Source organism: Neofelis nebulosa, chromosome 11, assembly GCF_028018385.1.
Source record: "Neofelis nebulosa isolate mNeoNeb1 chromosome 11, mNeoNeb1.pri, whole genome shotgun sequence".
Lineage (NCBI taxonomy): Eukaryota > Metazoa > Chordata > Mammalia > Carnivora > Felidae > Neofelis > Neofelis nebulosa.
This window is the reverse complement of record NC_080792.1, coordinates 61,879,891-61,900,817: the sequence shown is the minus strand read 5'-3', so window position 1 is coordinate 61,900,817 and position 20,927 is coordinate 61,879,891. Positions and strand designations below refer to the sequence as shown.

At 43.5% G+C, this 20,927-nt stretch overlaps 1 protein-coding gene across 4 annotated transcripts in view; it reads right to left on the bottom strand.

Moving 5' to 3' along the window:
- The window catches only part of GNAL (G protein subunit alpha L), a 150,809-nt gene that overhangs the window by 33,299 nt on the left and 96,583 nt on the right, over nt 1–20,927 (bottom strand). For all 4 annotated transcript variants that reach the window (XM_058692727.1, XM_058692729.1, XM_058692728.1 and 1 more), the window contains one exon: nt 9,698–9,795. In XM_058692727.1, the coding sequence (XP_058548710.1) occupies nt 9,698–9,795 (98 nt within the window). The remainder of the gene's footprint in view (nt 1–9,697; nt 9,796–20,927) is intronic.

Here is a 20,927-nt window from a genome sequence, read left to right as displayed (position 1 = left end):
TGTGAACACCTGTGTGACCCCATCTCTCACCAAGCTATTCTGCACACATTTTCAACTTCTTGCAGATGTGCTGCTGTGCTGGGAGAGGGGCTGTGGCAGTGCACTGGCCGTTGTGTAGACGGCACAGCACCTGTCCAGCAGTATAACCATGAAGGTAGGTCCCCGTGAGGCACAGACGAGGGACCTCTGCTGCAGAGAGGTCCAGCCCACAGGGGAGCCCAGGCTCTCATCACACGGCAACTGTCACAGGTGAAAATGTGGCACACAATAGATTTCTGTCTTAAAGACTGTATCTGTGCATTTAAAAATTTAAAGATCTAAGAACTTAAGTGTCTATCAGACACTTTTTAGAAGTGTGAGTGGGCTATTAGGAATTCAATTTGGAAGATAATTTCTTGCTCTTCTCCTTTTCACATGCTGCATAATTTAACTTAAAATGTTTCTTGTGATTACAGAGCCAAAAAAAAAAAAAACCCTTATTTTTGCTACTATTTGTTATTACTCATCTGCATAAACCAGAGCGTTTCCAAACACCCTGCCCCCAGCAGGAAGAAACTGGATGCTGAGCCCTCGTGAAAGATTCAAAGGTCATCTATGTGCACTGAGTTTCAATTTCGTTTTTATCAAAATGGCCACATAGATCTTATGATAAGTAAATGTTATCAATGCGAACATCTAAAATAACTTTCACTCTAATAAAATACCACTTTGGTTTGATACAGTTATTCTAATAAAATGCCATTTGGAGTTGGTATTTGATGCAAGTTGCCTTTGGTCCTGCTGTTACAGCTTTAGAAGCTGGCCTTAGTCTTTATTTAAAAAAAAAAAAAATTCTTTTTTAACGTTTATTTATTTTTGAGACAGAGAGAGACAGAGCATGAACGGGGGAGGGGCAGAGAGAGAGGGAGACACAGAATCGGAAGCAGGCTCAGCCCAGAGCCATCAGCCCAGAGCCTGACGCAGGGCTCGAATTCACGGACCGCGAGATCGTGACCTGAGCTGAAGTCGGACACTTAACCGACTGAGCCACCCAGGCGCCCCTGGCCTTAGTCTTTAAAGTGGGCCCCGGGAGTGTTTCTTGGCACTCACTGAGCCACCGCAAAGGAGCACGGGAGAGGTTAAGGGTGTTGCGAGGTTCCTCATTGCTGCTGACCCCCTCTTCACTACTGGCACCCCTCACAGGACACTGACAAAAGTCCTATTTCTAGAAATAATTGGGGACATACAGCTAAGGCAGCAAAAACATTATTATAACACTTTTTTTTTTTTTTTTTTTTACCATATGTAGTTCAAAGGCGTGATCTTCACAGCTTCAAAATGAATCTAACAATATCTACTGAATGGGAAACACCAGAAACTACTATGACGTGCCGGAAGGGACAGGACTTGGAGCCCCATCTCAGCATCCTCTCTTTATAAGAAGCCTGAAGATTCAATGAGATGATGCAGGGGAACCCACTAGGATCCTCCACTCAAGGGAGTAGTTTTCCTGAAAGATTTGAAACATTTGTTTACACATGTGAGATAGTCAGGATCTCTGATCCTGATACCTGGCACAGAGCTTTTGAAACTCTTGTAAATTCCTAAGTGATAAGAGCACTGGGAGCATTTTCCATTCTAATATTTGGTCATGGGCCCCCGTTCTTAACACTGCGCTCCTAAATCCCTTGTACCTTCCCGTGTGATAGGAGTGTCTTTTGTTTCAATGAGGCGACTCTGGGTGGGCTCCCTGATGGGGCTGGTCACCAGAAGGACCAAGCCATGACTAGAAGCTTGGCTTCAGCTCCTGCCTACCCCATCCTCCAGGAAGGGAAGAGAGGCTGGAGTTAAGGACAGTTCATGCCTACATGGTGAAGCCTCCATAAAAATCCCAAAGTACAAGGTCTGGAGAGGTTGGTGAACACATGCATGTACCGGGAGGGTGACACGTCCCAATTCTATGGCGACAGAAGCTCCTGTGCTCGAGACCCTCCCAGACCTCGCCCTGTGCATCTCCTCGTGTGGCTGTCCATGTATATCCTTTATCACTTCCTTTAATTAACCAGTAAATGGAAGTAAGTGACCTTGAGTTCTGTGAGTCGTCAGTAGTAGAGCAGAAGCTACAGATAACCTGGAGACCTATCGCTTGAGACTGGCGTCTGAAGTCGGGGGCAGCCTCGTGGGACTGAGCCCGCAACCTGTGGGATCTGACACGGTCTCGGGGTAGACAGCATCTGCACTGAGTTAAATTGTAGGACACCCAGCTGGTGTCATGGGGAATCACTTGGTGTGGGAAAACACCCCACACATCTGCTGTGAGCGGTGTTGTGCGTGTGTATCAGGTGAGTGTGAGAAGGAGACACAGGAGAAGAAGTGCAGGCTTCCTACTCACACAGAAGCCCTGGTGTTAAGCAAGCCCTCTTAAAAATTCCTTCTCAGGGCAGGGTTTCCAAACGGGCACAGAAGAAAATGGAAACAACCAGGGGCTGACCGACTGACTCTGGGGTATTTGGTCCATCTACTTTGTCCTGCCACTGATGCCATGCTTCATACCCACAAGAAATGGACTGTACTGCCCATAAAAGGAACGCGTCCAATTCTGCAGATCAAGAAAATGAATCTGACAATACATTTGGCTAGAAATAAAGATCAACATGAGTGTTAAGGACAATGTGTAGGTGCACCCAGTTGGTTGATTATATATTCAATGGATTCGACAGGATGTAGTAACATGGACATTTTAAATTACAGCTTCGTTGACTTGAAGATGACCTCAAAAAAACAGCTTTGCAGCTGAGACTTCATGTTTGCTAATAATTTCCTGATTGTCCTGAAAGCTTAAATCTGGGGACTTGGGAGCCATGAGAACAAAATCAGTCCTAGAGAGTAAATGTGGTCAATGCGGTCAATGTGGTCCCCAAGACTCCTGAGAGATGGCCAAAGGCAGACAGGGGCATAGCAGAAAATCACTGTACCTTTCTTGCAATTCTTTCCTTTTTTTCTGGAATATTCTCTCTGAGAGTATTCTAAAACCCATTATTCAAATGGATGCACTCCCAGAGGTGCTTATCATGTAAACAATCAGTACAAAGCACTGGGATCTGCACTGAGCAACAGAGTTTCAAGCTACATTAAGCGAAGTCTGATTTTATAAACCTGTTCTAAAGATCCAATTTTCTCTGATTTGCTTTCTCCCAAAATAGCTGTTTCCATGGCTACATAATCACTTATTATTAGGACTTAGAGGAAATGCATTTTGGAGGATAATGCAGGAGAGATTGTCTTAATTTTCACAGTGGGAACTGGGCAATTCTGTATAAAATATAATCTCTACTTATTTGTACGGCTTGCTTGGTGCTTCAAAGACATTCATTTTTACCCAAAGTACAATACTTAATGCTCAGTTATGATGACTGTTCCCACAATCCTCTAGCCAAATCGGTCTGTCCTGGTGTTAGACAGTGCAGCCTGGTTGCCCTGTCTTACCGCAGCCTCTGCTCAGGGATGTGGGTGTGGCCACTGACCGCCCAGGGACAGCAGGTGGGGCCACCATGTGAGCAGGCTGGGATCATGGCCAGACGCAGGCTGTCTCTCTTTTAGCAAAGCTGATCTCTCTGCTTCCTCTGGGACCTGGCCTGCAGTTGCAGAGTGGACCTGCCATTAGGAGCAAAGCCAAGCTGAAATGTCCACACAGCAGGAACAGAAGAGCTGGTCCCCACAGCATCTTTGACTCAACAGTGGTTTCCAAGAGAAACTCAGAACAAATTCCCCTCTTTTTGAAGAAGCCTGAGCAAGTTTCTACTCTTTGCATGCCAAATAGCATAATATAGATCATAGCTTTTTTTTGTTTTTATACCATAGGCACTTTATAATTTGGGGGCTCCCATTTGCTCATATGTGTTTGCAGAACTGGAGTGTGGCATGCATTTGTGATTGACAGAGGCCTTCTAAAAAGCAGGCCTTGTAAGCACATGTGTAGACTTTCATCTGATGTTGACAAGAGGACCCCTGGCTCATCGAGGAGACTGTTCCCTGGCCAATCTTGACGAGTGTTCCCTTTGCCTTTCCTGCCCTGAATCCCTCCCACCTCCACAATCTTTCTTTTTTTTAGATTCAATATAACCCACATAACATATATTTCATATAACATAAAATTCACCATTTTGATTATACAATTCAGTGGTTTTTAGCACAGTCACAAGGTTGTGCAACTATCAATACTATTCCAGGATATTCCCATTGTCCCCCAAATAAATTCTTTTTTTTTTTTTTTTTTAATTTTTTTTTCAACATTTATTTATTTTTGGGACAGAGAGAGACAGAGCATGAACAGGGGAGGGGCAGAGAGAGAGGGAGACACAGAATCGGAAACAGGCTCCAGGCTCTGAGCCATCAACCCAGAGCCTGACGCAGGGCTCGAACCCACGGACCGCGAGATCGTGACCTGGCTGAAGTCGGACGCCCAACCGACTGCGCCACCCAGGTGCCCCCCCCAAATAAATTCTATACCCAGTAGCAGTCCCTCTCAATTTCCCCTTCCCCAGGCCCCTGGCAATCACTAACCTACTTTCTGTTTCTGTGGATTTGCCTGTTCTGGATGTTTCATGTAAACCGAATCATATCATATGTGCCCTTTTGTGTCTGACTTCTTTCACTTAATAGAATGTCTTCAAGGTTCATTTATGCTGTCTCATGAATCAACGTTTCATTCCTCTTTATTCCACATGATATTTCATTGTGTGATGCATCAGGTTTTGTGCATCACTTGAGGGACATTTGGGTTGTTTGCACTTTTTAGCTATTGTGAGTAATGCTGCCATGAACATCCGTGTGTGAGTTTTTGTGAGGACGTATGTTTTTAATTCTGAGTAAATACCCAGGAGTGGAACTGCCGGCTACCTCTGTGTTTAAGCTTTTAAGGAACCGCCAGACTCTTCCCAGATTCCTCACCGACAGCTCAGCCTTTACAGAATTTCAGCAGCACTGAGAAGCACCTCTTCCCCCAAAATATTCCCAGGGTTTTTGCCACGGAAGAGGTTACTTTAACCGGGCTGAGAATTATTCCCTTCATAACAAGCATGAATGTTCAAAATACAATTCTGCTGAGCCAGGTAGCACAGTGACTTCAATTTCCACCAAGATATAAGTTCTATATTTTCTCTGAGCAATTTTAACGAGAGGGAAAAAGAAAATGCGTCAGAACACTGGGGATCTGCAAGGGGGAAGAAGGAGGCCACGGAGCCTGAATCCGGGGTAGGGTGCGTACGTTTAAAGGGACAGGCCAGCTTTTCCTATCAGTACCATAGTGAACACCAGGCTCCTGTTTTGCTAACTCATTTATTTCAAATAGCCCCTACTGAGCAGCAACTTCATGAAACAATATTCACCTAAGGGCTGGGCATTTAAGGACGAATAAGACACATTCCTTGAGGAATTAAAACTCAGGTGGGTTGGACAAGATGACCTGAGGATCATCGTCCCAGGGATTTCCTCTGAGATCATGTCCCTTCATTGTTTTGATGCTGAAATGTCTTTTTTTTTATTGGAGGGATGGGCATGGCTGATAAAGGCAGCTTCTGTTCCTTTTTAAAAAAAAAAAAATTTTTTTTTCTTAATGTTTTTATTTATTTTTGAGACAGAGAGAGACAGAGCATGAGCAGGGAAGGGGCAGAGAGAGTGAGAGAGAGAGACACAGAATCGGAAGCAGGCTCCAGGTTCTGAGCCATCAGCACAGAGCCCTATGCAGGGCTCAAACTCACAGACTGTGAGATCATAACTGTGAGATCATGACCTGGGCCGAAGTTGGACGCTCAACCGACTGAGCCACCCAGGCGCCCCAGCTTCTGTTCCTTAAAATCCAATTTGGCAGCATGAAATTTGGTAGCCCTATGTTGGGTCTAACCAATGTTATTGAAATATTCCTTGTATTTTAAATCCCTCACCCCCACCTCAAAACCTGAGTTTAGACGAAAAGCAACAGCTATTAAGAGACAAAGGGTATTGATCCGTCTGGATTCCCACATGCATTAAAATAGATAAAGGAAGCAATGTTGGAGAAGTTAGGATTAGTGAGGTCTAGAGGGGGAATTGCTTCCTGTGATTCTGCCAGGCCCCGAGTCAAGAAAGCATAATGAAGCACTGGTGCCTCATTCCTGACGAGCCTGGAGTCTTGACCTCACGCACAAGCACTTTGTGCCATGGCTCTCGGTAATCTGAAAGGACGGGTCTGAAGGTCGTGGCTGTGTGCCACCTGTTTCTGGGAAACTGTGATCTTAAGTGCCTTAGTTTACCTCTCTGGACTTCAGCTTCCATGCTGGTGACATAACATCAGGAGCTTATGTGGGGGTCACCCATGTGCCAAGCACCATTTAGAGGACTTTGGTATATACCTATTTAATCCTATGGGAACTGAATGAGAATGGGACCCATGTCTGTTCCCATGAGTTTGCCCAGAGTCTCACACAATGGTCGTGGCAGAGCTGAGATCTGAATCCTGCCTCTTGTCAAGGCTCTACTTCTTCCTTTTAAAAAATTTATATTTGCATATTCTACCTTAAATTAAGTCATGATTTTTATTCCTGGAGTGGTAGGAGACTAAGTTGTCTGTTTCTCTTTAAAAAAATTTTTTTTTAATGTTTATTTTTGAGAAAGAGAGAGAGACAGAGCGCGAGAGGGGGGATGGGCAGAGAGAGAGAGAGAGAGAGAGAGGGAGACACAGAATCTGAAGCAGGCTCCAGGCTCTGAGCTGTCAGCACAGAGCCCCATGCAGGGCTCGAGCTCACGGACCGCAAGATCATGACCTGAGCTGAAGTTGGACGCTTCACCAACTGAGCCACCCGGGCGCCCCAGTTTCTCTCTTTTTTTTTTTAAAAATTTTTTTTTTCTCTTTTTTTTAAGAAAGAGAAATTCCTAACTTGACACCGAGTAGCACTGTGGTGTTTGCTCATGATGTCCCTGCTCAAGAAATATGGGAAAACGATGATAAAGCACATATTCACATCAACTTCAAATGCCAACGTATGTGAATTTTAAAATTATTTTGAGCTGTGCTTGAAATTCCCATTGCTAGCATTGACTTCAGATAGTCTTTCCATCTGTCTAACACTGCCATGGCCTTTACATGACTCTGAGATGATATGTTCGAGAAAGAGCGAGTAAGAGCTGGAAGGAAAGATAAAGGCCCTTTGGGAAGTGGAGTGCCTCCTGAGACCCTCCCAGGGTGAGTCCGAGCTCCCCTGGGAAGCTTGCCCCACTCCACACCCAAATCTAAACCAGTCTAAACGTACCACACGACGTGAGAAAAACCACAGTGATGTATTCACCAATGTAAACTAAGGGGCACGCCAATTTGAAAAGGGAATGTTGATTTAAGGCAGGACTTGAAGAAGAGGAATTTTAAATACTTTTCTAGTTCATGAAAAATTTCAATCAGTGAAGGGTTTCTTTAGTATATATAGTGGAGGGTCATTAATGCTCACCTCAGGGTGTATGCAACAGGTGTGTGCCATGCCGAGACCGCTCCCTAGATGTACCTGCTGCTCACCAAATGCTTGAGGACCACCTGCTTGTGGGCTGGGGTTGGGGGGTGAGCCAGTTCTTGGTCATCGTAAGAAGGAAGTTAAGTAAATTGTAACGCCATCAATCCTCCCCCATCTCAACCCCAAGATCCTCTTCCATCCTCTAAAGGACTCCCTCTCCATCTACTTCTCAGATGTGGTTTTAGGCTCCTCCTCTTCCTGAAACCAACCTCTGAGGATTGAATTTCAATGTCCAGGACCCTCTTCTCTATACACCCTGCCAGTCTCAATTGTGAGCTCCAGGCTCCTGCTTCATCTTTCCCCTCGGGTATTGCCTTTGGGATCGCTAACTTAATTTCTTCAAACCGGCGCTCGATACTGTTCCCTGTCCTCCCATAATACGTCCCAGGTTCCTTCATCTCAATAAATGGCACCATGACCTATCCTGTTGTCATTCTTGATCCCCACTTTCCTCCGCCTCCTGCATTTTGACCCACAATTTAGGTCTGCCCGTTTGTGCCCCAGGGCTCGCCTCGACGACCCGAGGCATGCCACTCGGGTCCTTGTTTCCTTCTTTTAATTCTCCACACAGCAGTCAGAGTGACCCTGACAACGTCACTTATTGAGTCGGCTTTCACTCACTGCATTTGGAGGAAAATCCAAGTTCCTTGGCATGACCTTGGCACTTGGCTCCACTTGACCTCTTTCATCTGTTTATGGCTACTCTTCCATTATCCATCTGCCTTCAGACTGGCTTCCCGTCCCTGCCTGGGACACACCCAGCACCTCTCCTTGGGCCGTTTTTATTGGCTTCTCTCAGTGTCCGTCACAAGATGCTGCTGCCTGAACTCCTATGGGCGGCCACACAACTACCCTCTCCTTGAAATCAGTATTCACGGCGTAGCTCCATCAGTGGGTAACAAATATTGTGAATTCCCAGATTGTATGCTCATGAAATCTCTTCCACACGTATGACGTTTTAGAGTTTACAGACTTAAAATGTAAAAGCACTCATTTCTTGCTGCCCCAAGAGTTATATAAAACAACTTTAAATACAGTTTTTATCAAAATAGCAAACATATCTAGAGCTTCTTGATTAACATTCTTCTCAGGCCCGTTATTGACTAACAGATATAGAATGAGGCTAAAATAGCAAAATGAAACAGGAAAATGAGCATTTCAGGGAAAAACAGTGAGCCAGCCTAGGCACCAGTATTTTCCTTCCTTCTTTTTTTTTTTTTTTTTTAAGTTTCTTTATTTCTGAGAGAGAGAGAGAGAGAGAGAGCGAGCACGCGTGCAAGCATGAGTGGGGGAGGAGCAGAGAGAGGGAGACACAGAATCCAAAACAGGCTCCAGGCTCCAAGCTATCAGCACAGAGTCCGATGCGGGGCTTGAACTCACAAACTGTGAGATCATGACCTGAGCCGAAGTCAGACGCTTACCCGACTGAGCCACCCAGACGCCCCCCTTTTCCTTATTTCTTGTTTCTCTTCTAACATTTTTTTCATCAAGTCTTTACTTACTATATTAATTACCACCTACTTTCAAGGTTCTAGTCTACTTCTAACTGTATAAGATGATCACTTAGTACTTTAAGTGAGAGCTTGGGCACAACTGCAGATGTCGATATTATTTTATTTATTTATTAACATTTTAAAAAAATGTTTTATTTATTGTTGAGAGAGAGAATGTGAGCAGGGGAGGGGCAGAGAGAGAGGGGGGCAGAGGATCCAAAGCGGGCTCTGCACTGATAGCAGAGAGCCTGATGTGGGGCTCGAACTCACGAACCATGACATTATGACCTGAGCCAAAGTCACATGCTCAATGGACTGTGCCACCTAGGTGCCCTGATATTATTTTAAAATTTAATTTGGGAGCCCTGCTCCAAAATGAATATATAACAGTGAATATCTAAGTGCAGTCTAATTTATGGAAATACCTGTAATTTTATAGAAAGCAAAAAAATGAACAGAACTAAAAACACTGATCAGGGTAAAATGAATACACCTGCTTCTGATTCCTATTGGATTTTTAGTTTTCCATCCACCAAATGTGTGCCACTTTAAAAGCTGATTTCTGTAGTAAGATGTTAATGCTTTGTTCCTTGCACTGAAGAGATATCATCGACCCTGGGAGGGCAGCGAACTGTGGGTGCAAGGGGAGCTTCAGACAGGCCAGGCCTTGATCAGAAGCTGACTTACTATTGTGCGCAGTCTATCAGCTGGTATTCGTTGGACCTCTCAAAGCACGCCTTCACGCCTTCATCGTCCCAAAGCTTCTTCACGTGATCAAAGAATTCCTAAAATCGGAAAAAGTTACAAAGAAGAAAGCACATGTGTTATCATCTTTTCAAAAGGTAAAAGTAAAAAGAAACTGCCAAAAAAATTTTTGCAGGTACCGCATGAACCGTTTTCTTTGAAGGAGTCGATGTTACACGCCATATACACCACACAGGGCTTGCGATCAGCGTGACAAAAACATGCACCTCTGTGATCATCGCTCACATCAACAGGTCAAACATTCTTGTTGTTCCAGGAAGTTCCCCCAAATGAAAATTACAAGTCAAAAGTAATTTTCTGGCATTCACCAACTATACATACGACAGCCATTTTAAGAATAATTTTAAGGTTTTTAGTACTCAGTCACCTGTCTAGTGGTAATGCCACTTCAGCAATGAAAAATCATGCCTATTACAATGAAAAGTTTGTGTTAGCTGCTGAGCCATGATTAGGAATGGGCATGACTGAACAGATGGGTCAAATTCGGCCCAGAAGCATTAGGTACACCAGAAGGAAACCTTTAAAATTTCACTCTTCGGGGATGTTAATTCACCACTTTTTGGCATTTTTAAAAACTGTGAGTTAAATGTTGAACTGTGATTTTGGTTCCCTCAAGCCCATGTGAGCGCAAAGCTCAATTTCATCCATTACGGCAAGGAGCACCCTCCCTGAAAAGGAGGCCAAGAACTTTCCTTCTCTCGAAGAGGTGGCTTTATGAATTCTTATTTCCAAAATTACCCAAATTAAATTAGCAGTGCTATGGAACCAAATGACAACACATCAGCTGCTAAATATAAAAGAAGTTATGTAAAATTTCACAAACCCGTTCATTAGCATATTTATATCCCTTCCCACATCAGTCATCAGCCCTTCCTGGCAGCCCTAGGCAGCACCCAATTCCATCTCTAATCTGCACGAATGGGTCTGGGGCTTCTGATGCCTTATGTTCACTGTGGCTGCCATGTTCTCTAAGAATCAGCATTGATTTTTTGGAGAAAAAAAAATAAAGGGCTGGTTCTTTTGTTGGAGATTCACAATTCCATACAAGGGCGGATCCAAGTACTGTGGGGGCCTCTTTGAAAAAAGAAGAAAATCATGAGTATGCAATTCAGTACAAAACCCTAGAAGGGGCAGTAGGACTGAGGGGCCCTGAGCTTAAGCTTCATGAGGTTCTGACTGCTTAGAATCAGGAACAATCTTTAAAGGTTTGCCACGTCTTTACACATGTCATCTGTCTGGCTGCCTGTTGTCATTAACAAATCCAAACTATCCACAGCTGACAATGAAGGGGAACTCCATATGAAGGAGAGATGCTGAACCTCTCAATTTTTATCTCCCTCGATTTGTGGTTCCTTCTGGTGTCTCCCACCACTGCTCTTGTTACTCCATTGACGGAGTTTTTATCAGTATCCTTAAAATTTTTTTTTTCCTTCTAAGAGCCATATGAAGACACACACACACACACCCCAAATGAAAACTACTCTACTTGATATTGTCAAGATGGTCTGGTCTTGGAAGACAGTGATAACTCCCGTGTCATGGTGATATTTGGAGTTAAGCCCCATCTCTCTCCCCCTCCTGCAAACCCCAAGTGCAACAGTCTCTTGAATAAAGTTCCCGACTGTCTTTGTCAAGTGTCAGAATCATTTTTTTCTGTCAGCAGTCTGAGCTGAAGCCTCTGAGACAGAATTACAAAGCAGTGCTTGAATCAAGATCCAAGATACAGGATTTCTGAGGTCCGTGTTCATAGCAGTAGTAGAACAGGAATTGCGGGCACTGTGGTTTTAAAGCAGATGATCTGGGCAACACCAGATGAACACAAAAACGACAGTCTCTCTGTTTCAGCTTCCTAATTGGTGACCAAAGATGTCGGACTAGAACAGAGCTAGAGATCGACAGAGAGCCTGGATTCTCCATGTTTACTTTTATTTTTTTTAATGTTTGTCCATTTTTGAGAGACAGAGTGAGAGCAGGGGGAGGGGCAGACAGAGAGGGAGACACAACAGGCTCTGAGCTGTCAGCACATAGCCCGACTCGGGGCTTGAACTCACCAACCACAAGACCGTGACCAGAGCTGAAGTCAGACACTTAACTAACTGAGCCGCCCAGGCACCCCACTCCATGTTTACTTTTAAGGGGTTCTAAAAACCTCATGGAAAATTCCAGAGCTGCTACTGCTGTTGCTTCTGCCTTTTATTAGGGAAAATTTCAAACTTACAAAAGGAGAGAGAAGAATTCCCCAGGCCTCTCATTCCTCAGCCTCCACGTTTATCAACACATGGCCAATTCTCTCTGTCTCTCTTTTAATAACTCATGGCTTTTCCCCCACATTTCCTATTTTGCAGCACATCTCTTACATCGAATCATTTTATTTCAACATTGTTTCTAACAGATAAAGGCTCTTAAAAGTCATAGCCACAGTACCACTATCTCCATGAAAAATATCACAACAAATAAAGAAATGATTCTGTAGCATCATTATTCAGTCAGCCAATTCAGCTTCTTCAGCTATATTTAAACAGTTGTCCAGAGCCAGGCTAGAATTTTCACGTGTTTGCTAAACCAACTGGGAAATAAATATGAGGAATAATTTTGGTATGCCTCCATTAGCAACTAAGATGAATAGTATTAAATAAAAATAATTTCAGTGTTGTGCGTGTGTGTGTATGTGTCTGAAAAAAGAAGGATGATTCACAGAGAAATGTAATTTGCTTTTGACAACTGAGAATATGCAGAAGTTGAGAGTATAAAAAGAAAATTCTTGGGGCACCTGGGTGGCTCAGTTGGCTGAGTGTTCGACTCTTGGTTTTGGCTCAGGTCGTGATCTCACTGTCATGAGATCAAGCCCCCACGGGGGTGGGGGTGGGGGGTTTATGCTGACAGCATGGAGCCTGCTTGGGATTTTCTCTCTTTCTCTCTTCAAAAATAAATAAATAAACTTAAAAAAAGAAAATTACGGACATTTCTTAATTTTCTTCTGTATTACTGAACAAAAATTGCCTTGTGATCTTCATATATTTAGCAACTGAAATACACATTTATGTTATTCTTATTTAAAGGGATTTGACATAGCATAACCTATAAAGTTATCAAGTCACTGAGTTGTACAGCTGAAACTAATGTCACATTGTGTGTCAATGCTCTTCACATTTAAAAAAAAAATAAAAAAATCCAAAGGGGTTTGAGTTGTGTTATAGAAACTAAAAACCAGGGGCGCCTGGGTGGCTTAGTCGGTTGAGCATCCAACTTCGGCGGCTCAGGTCATGATCTCACGGTTTGTGAGTTCAAGCCCCGCGTCGGGCTCTGTGCTGACAGCTCAGAGCCTGGAGCCTGCTTCAGATTCTGTGTCCCGCTCTCTCTCCGCCCCATCCCTGCTTGTGCTCTGTCTCTCTCTTTCAAAAATGAATAAACATTAAAAAAAAAAAAAAAGAAAGTAAAAATCATACACACACAGGTCTTGAAGGAGAGCTTTCACATGTGGTGTGTATGGAACCCCTCCCTGGGTTGAGTGTTAAGATGTTCTTCATGCTTATTACCTAATATCCCTTCTAAGACGACTATGGAAAATCTCTCTCCAATATTAGTATCGGGAATACTTTTTCTGCATCTCTCAAAGCCGCTTTTTATCTTTTATTATTAATTTTTAATCACAGGGACCCTCTGGCTCTTGGGCTGTTTTCATTTATGTCACTGAGTTGACCGCACGAAAGCGCTGAGGTTCTGTTCTGGGGTCAGTCTTCATGCGTGTCAAGTCATGATCTCATGGTTCTTGAGTTCGAGCCCTGAGTTGGGTTCTCTGCTGTCAGCACGGAGCCTCCTTGGGATGCTCTCTCCCCCTCTCTCTGCCCCCTCCTCTCTCTCAAGAATAAATAAAGATTAAAAAAAAGAGGTCATACCTAGTATTTACTGAGTGCCTTGTATGTTCTAGGCAGTATTCTAAGAGCCTTATATACAAGGTCTCCAAGCCTTACACTTTGGATTCTAACTCCACTTTCGGTTCTGCATAACTTACTCTCCTGATCCTAACTTCCTTCTCCTGTGTTTTCGCATATTTCATTACCTTGTATTACAACTTTGTAAGGAGCACTAAATCCTTTCTGGAACAAGCTGAAGCACAAACAAATGTTTGCTGGATCTTTATATGGGAACACAGTGGATAATGTCCACCACCACAATCGAACGGACCTTAGGAATAGGCAGTGGGAAGGTCAGAAGTCCTTTATTTACATGGGATTTTCTAAAGCTCAAGTTGAGGTCTGATTCATTTAAAATACACACGCTCAATTTTATCCCTTGGCTAACAGAAAGACTGAATAGGTTTTTGTCATTTTTTTTCCCCAGATATATCTGGTGGATATTATGCCTGCCGACACTATCGTTCTGTTATTCGTAATCTCTGTCCATCCTCAAATCTAATTCAATACAGTATGTCTAAAATTCTATTGAGAAACAGCTTTTAGAAACTATGTTAAAAGAAAAGCCAAACATTAAATCACTAGCAGTCCCTTCATCCATGTCCTATGACCACCCTGGGCAGCAATCTCAGCAGGTTACCACATATGAAAAGGGGTCATGCTGGGGCACCTGGGTGGCTTTGTTGGTTAAGCCTCTGACTTCTGCTCAAGTCATGATCTCATGGTTCATGAGTTCGAGCCCTGAGTTGGGCTCTCTGCTGTCAGCACGGAGCCTCCTTGGGATGCTCTCTCCCTCTCTCTCTGCCCCCTCCTCTCTCTCAAGAATAAATAAAGATTAAAAAAAAAGAGGTCATACCTAGTATTTACTGAGTGCCTTGTGTGTTCTAGGCAGTATTCTAAGGGCCTTATATACAAGCTCTCATCAGAGACACCCCTGCCGTGTAGGTGATTCCATTCCCATTTACTGAGGACAGAATGAGTTGATTACGGACACTTGATACTTGCTCAAGCTCTCTTGGCTAGGAAGTGGTCGACCCTGGATTCCAAAACCTGCTCTGAGGCCAGCTGGCTTCCTTCTCCTTTGCTGGATGGCTGTTCCCAGTGAGGGCAAACGCAAATGTACAACGTACCCCACACTCGTCTATTTTTTTCTCCTTTAGGACAGCCTACTTTAACTATTCTTAGAATCATTTTTAACAGCTTTTGAGGTATACTATACATACTACAAAATTCACCCATTTACTTACAAAGTCGTGCAACCACCAACGCAATCAAGTTTTAGAACGCCTCCATCATCTCCTCACCCTTCTCTGGTGCCAAGCTCCGCCCCAACCCCGGGTCTCAGACACCTTTCATCTACTTCTGTCTCCACAGCTTTACCTTTTCTAGAAATTTCATATAGATGCAATCACCTTGTCTTTTTGTGTCTGGCTTCTTTGACTCAGCATGATTATTTTCGAGATTCACCCATTTTGTTATGTATATTTTAGCAGTCTGTTCCTTCTTAAAAATTGCTGAGTTCTAGGCCATTGTATGAATATACCTTGTTTTGTTTATTCATTCACCAGTTGATGGTCATTTGGGTTATTTCCAGTTCTTGACTGTTATGAATAGTGCCATTAGGAATATCTGTGTACCAGACTGGGTTGATAGCCAGAGTGGAATTGCTGAATTATATGGTAGGTGTTTAACTTAAAAATTTTTTGTTAATGTTTATTTATTTTTAACGTTTATTTATTTTTGAGACAGAGAGAGACACAGCATGAACGGGGGAGGGGCAGAGAGAGAGGGAGACACAGAATCGGAAGCAGGATCCAGGCTCTGAGCCATCAGCCCAGGGCCTGACGCGGGGCTCGAACTCACGGACCGCGAGATCGTGACCTGAGCTGAAGTCGGACGCTTAACCGACTGAGCCACCCAGGCGCCCCAATGTTTATTTATTTTTGAGAGAGAGAGAGAGACAGACAGACTGTGAGTGGGGGAGGGGCAGAGAGAGAGAGAGGCACAGAATCTGAAGCAGGATCCAGGCTCTGAGCTGTCAGCACAGAGCCCAACGCAGGGTTCAAACTCACGAACTGCACCGAAGTCAGATGTCCAACCCACTGAGCCACCCAGTGGGTAGGTGTAAACACCCCGGTAGGTGTTTAACTTTAAGAAACTGATGCACTGGGACACCAGGTGGCTCAGTCGGTTAAGTGTCCGACTCTTGATTTCGGCTCAGGTCATGATCTTACAGTCGTGAGATCCGCGTGGGGCTCTGCATTGGGCCACAGAGCCTGCTTAAGATTCTCTCTCTCCCTCTGCTCTTCCCCCAGTTGCATGTGTGCTGTCTTTCAAAAACAAAACAAAACAAAACAAAATCAAAAAAACCCCCAACAGCACCCCCCCCCCCCCCCAAGCTGCTGCATTGTTTTCCAAAGTGGCTATTCCATTTTACATTGTCAAGAGGTCAGTGTCTAGGACTTCTGGTTTCACCACATGGTCTCCCATGCTTGCTTCTGTCAGTCTTTTTAATTTGAATTACTCTGGTGAGTGTGTAATGGCATCTAATTGTGGCTTCAGTTTGCATTTCCCTGACGACCAATGAGTTTGAGCATCTTTTCATGTGATTGCTAGCAACTTGCGTATCTTCTTTTTGAGTGTCTGTTCAAATATTTTGCCCACTTAAAAAAAAAAACTGGGTTGTATGCCTTCTTATTATGGAGTTTTATTTCTTTTACAAGAATAAGGGATTTAAAAAATTATCTGGATTTAAGTCTTTTGTCAGCTCTAGGTTTTGCAAATATTTCTTCCTAAAGTGGAACTTGCATTTTAATTTTCTAAAGTGTCTTTTGATGAGCAAAGTTTTAAATTTTCTGATGCCCAGTGAATCAATTTTATCCTTTTAGCATTTATGCTTTTTTTGTGTGTTCTAAGAAATCTTTTCCTAACCCAGAGTAAAATATATCTATATATCTATATATCTATATCTATATATATATATTTCCCCCAAGTTTTCTTCTGTAAGTTTTAGAGTCATAGTTCTTACGTTTAGGTCTATGATTCATTTGAGTTAATTTTTGAGTATGGTGTGAGGAAAGGGTCAAGTTTCATTTTTTTTCCATATGGGTATCCAGCTTCCCCAGCATATTTATTGCAAAGAACCTTCCCCACTGACTTACTTTGGTACCTTTGTTGAGATAGACTATATACATGTGGGTCTATTCCTGGACTCTCAATTCTGTATCACACTGAACTGTAAGTCCCTTCTTTCGCCAACAATACACTGTCTCGATTGCTGCAACATGTAGTAAGTCTTAAAATTAGTAGTGTGAACTCCTCCAGCTTCGCTTTTCTTTTTCAACATCATTTTGGCTGTTCTAGGTCTTTTGAATTTCCACATACATTTTAGAATTAGCTTGTCAATTTCTATAAAAATCCTGCTGGTATTTTGATTGAGATTGCATTGAATATATAGTTCACTTAAGGGAGAAGTGTTCTAATCCATGAATATGATGTGTTTATTTATGTCTTATTTAAATTCTTTTGTAATTTACTGGGTATAGAGCTTTCATATCATTTGTTAAATTTTTTCCTCTATAGATTTCTTGGATGTTATTTAAAAAATTTTTGTTAACATTTATTCATTTTCGAGAGATAGAGAGAGACAGAGCATGAGCATGGGAGGGGCAGAGAGAGGGAGACACAGAATCTGAAGCAGGCTCCAGGGTCTGAGCTCAGCACAGAGCCTGACACGGGGCTTGAACTCACGAACTGCGAGATCATGACCTCAGACAAAGTCGGACACTCAACTGATTGAGCCACCCAGGTGCCCCACTTGGATGTTATTTTAAATGTACAGGTTTTTAAAATTTCATTTTTGGATTTCTTTTTCATTGCTAGTATGTAGAAATACAATTGGTTTCTGTATATGATCTTATAGCCTGCAATCTTGTTAATCTCACCTGTAAGTTCTAGGTGCTTTAAAGTGCAGCTGTGTATAGAAACAGCCACATGGTTCTGGTCTCTCCTCTCTCTTCCTAAAGTGTGACCCATTAGGCAGAATCATACCCTGGAGCAGAATCAGAATTCTCTGTGGTTCCAAGTACAGAGCGCTGAGCCTAGGGGACTTCACTCCCTGCTGTGGCCATGTTTCATGGCTTTTGCTGCTCTTAAACACTTTTTTTTTTTTTTTTAAAGATACGCTAAGGGGTGCTTGGGTGGCTCAGTAAGCGTCTGACTTTGGCTCAGGTCATGATCTCGTGGTTTGTGAGTTCAAGCCCCATGTTGGGCTCTGTGCTGACAGCTCAAAGCCTTGAGCCTGCTTCAAATTCTGTGCTTCCTTCTCTCTCTGCTCCCTGCCCCCTGCTCACACTCTGTCTCTTTCTAAAATAAGTAAACATTAAAAAAGTTTTTAAAAAAGATACACTAAAATTTGTCTAGGAATTTTACTTTTATTTCCAAATTATAATCTCACAAAACAACTGCGGTAAGTATAAAGTTTTAATCAGATCCACGAACCATAGCAGAGAATTAAATAAATTGACCTCATAGTGATGAGAACATAATATTCCTCAAGTATTTCTTTCTCCACAAACTTAATTTTTGAGCTTTTGATTTCCCCTTCACAACACTCCCACTCTTATACCTAAGAGTCTCTCTGTAAAATCCTAATTCTCTGAGAAAATTGTGCACTTGGAGAATGTCTAAGAGACTCATCAGAGAAACTTATTTGTGTGGGAACAGAAATAAAATAATTAGGTATTTTCATTAGGGATAAAAGACTCAAAGAATCACGACTTTAGTCACTGCTTCCAGACAATTCTCTATCAAGTTTTCTGACACAAGTTCTCGTTGGAACATAATTACATAACCCTTTAAGGTATTATTCTTGGTCTTCTTAGTCACTCTGAATCCTTTCTGTTTTTTGTGCTGAGAGGCAACATGAAAGGAGGACCCCTCCTCTTTGGGAAGAAAGTGAAATTTAAAGTAAATGTCTTTAAAAGTGCGTTTGCTATATTTCTGCTGGCAACAATTATAGAATTAGATACACATTTCTTTGAGAAAGTTTTAGTGTAAAACATACTAATGGTATCTAATAAGGAATCAGAAAATACTCATGGTTTGAGCATGGATTTTTGTACTGGAGTGCCTGGGATCAAATCCCAGCGACTGAGACTCAGTTTCCTTTTCTGCTCCACAGGATACAACAGTTCTTCTGGGCAGAGGTTGGCTGGGACAGGTCAGTATCTGGGGAACAGGAGGTGCACGTGTGAGGGGTGAGGGGAGGAAGGAGACGAAGTAAGGTGGCTGGAAAGACAAAACGAGATGTGGGATGGGGTGACGTGGGGGGGCCAATTCTGACTCAAGACAGCCAAGAGAGTGATGACCAACAGCGTGAGGTGCCGGTGAATGGTGAGGGTCCGGGAGAGTCCTTTGACACAGGACAGCACAGAACACAGCGCAGTGTTTCTGTAAGAATGGGGCAAGAGCCGTCAGATTCCAACAGGCCAAGAGGGAAACACACGGCGAGGAAACAGAAGTCACGGGTAGGCTCCAGAATGGAGTTCTAGAAACATCTACCACACACTTGCTGGTATAAGGCATTACACCAGGCGCTGGTGTGGGAAAGAGAGGGCTCGGGATTTCAGAACATAAGGAGAGGGATGAGCCGGGTCACCAGCACAAGGCAGGTGATGGTGCGGCTGTGCAAAGAACCAAGAGCAGTGCTTAACTTCCCACCCAGTGCTTCTGATCCTGGATTTACCCTAGACTTGCAGACCCTTCCAGAAAGCCCCCCCCCCCCACCCCCAGCCAATGTGGCTTGTCCAGATTTACCCATTTAACAGCTGGGGAGGGAATGAAGCTGGCTGAATACTGTGTAAGATTACTAGAAGGAAGGAAAGAAAAGGGTGCAGGATATTTACATAAGAATGTGTGCTACAACTTGGGAAATGTGCCTTCATGGTCTTGTGCTGCAAACTGAGCTTCCGAGTCCTTTGCACAGGGGTAGGGTGCCTGCCAGTGACCTCAAGGACCAACAGCTCTCCCCTGCAACAGAAACAGGGTGCAGCCAGGAGCTGCCATGGGGGCAGCTACGTGTGTACCCGGACCCTAAAGTTAGCTGACGGTGTCCTGAGTGGGCAAGAACACAATCATGTGGGGTTTTGTCATGGGAAACGTGGGTCCCCGCAGCTCTGCTGGGTGGACCAGTGAGAACGCTCTCTGGGAGGTGACAAACAGCCACCAGAAACTTCGGGACCTCGCACTACATTGGAGGCATTGGTGATTCAAATTTCGATGTAGATATAAAAGAAGGTATTTCAAAGGCAACCACGGAGCTCCTTGACGATTCTGCAGCAGCTGCCAATCTGACAACAGACAACCAACATAAAAGGGAAGGAAAACTGTCCCCAAACCCCAAACACCGTGCATGTTTGTGCAAGATCGTCTTTCGGATTTCTTCCATTTCGGGGACTCTATGATTTTAAGTGTTGTGTTTTTCCTCTTTCTTTTTATTTCTTATGCACCAGTTTTACTGGGATATAATTCACACACCACACGATTCACCCATTTGAAGTGTACAATTCAATGGTTTTCAGTATACTCGTAGAGTCGTGCAGCCATCTCGACAATTGCTTTTGGAACGTGACCTCTCCCCACCCCCAGAAGTCCTATATTGTCAGCAGTCACCCCCCACGTTCCTCCCCCCCAGCCTGTGGCAATCACTGATCTACTTTCTCTCTCCTCGGAGCTGCCTATTCTGGACATTTCATATACGTGGACTCGTAGAACACATGGTCTTTTGTGTCTGGCTTCTTTCCCCCAGCATGTTTCCAGGTTCATTCATATTACAGTACGGATCAGTGCTTCATTCCCTTTTATTGCCAAACAATATCCCATTGTGTGATGGATCACATCTTGTTCATCCATTCATCATCTGGTGGACATTTGAGTTGTTTGCACTTTTTGGCTACCGTGAACAATGCTGCCACGAACATCTGTGTGCGAGTGTTTGTGTGGATGCGTGTTTTTAATTCTCTTGGGCACACACCTAGCAGTGGGCCTCCTTTCTTTCCCCAGGGAAACATCTGGAACCATTTACAAGAATTACTAATTGGAATTTCTAATTGCACGTGTTTAATTCATCTCAGCATTTGATGACCAAACAGTTATGTGTCCTAACGGAGGCTGACAGTGTGGTAGATATTACAAGATGGTCAATCTCATCTAGCTTCTGAATATACTTCAGGTTTAAT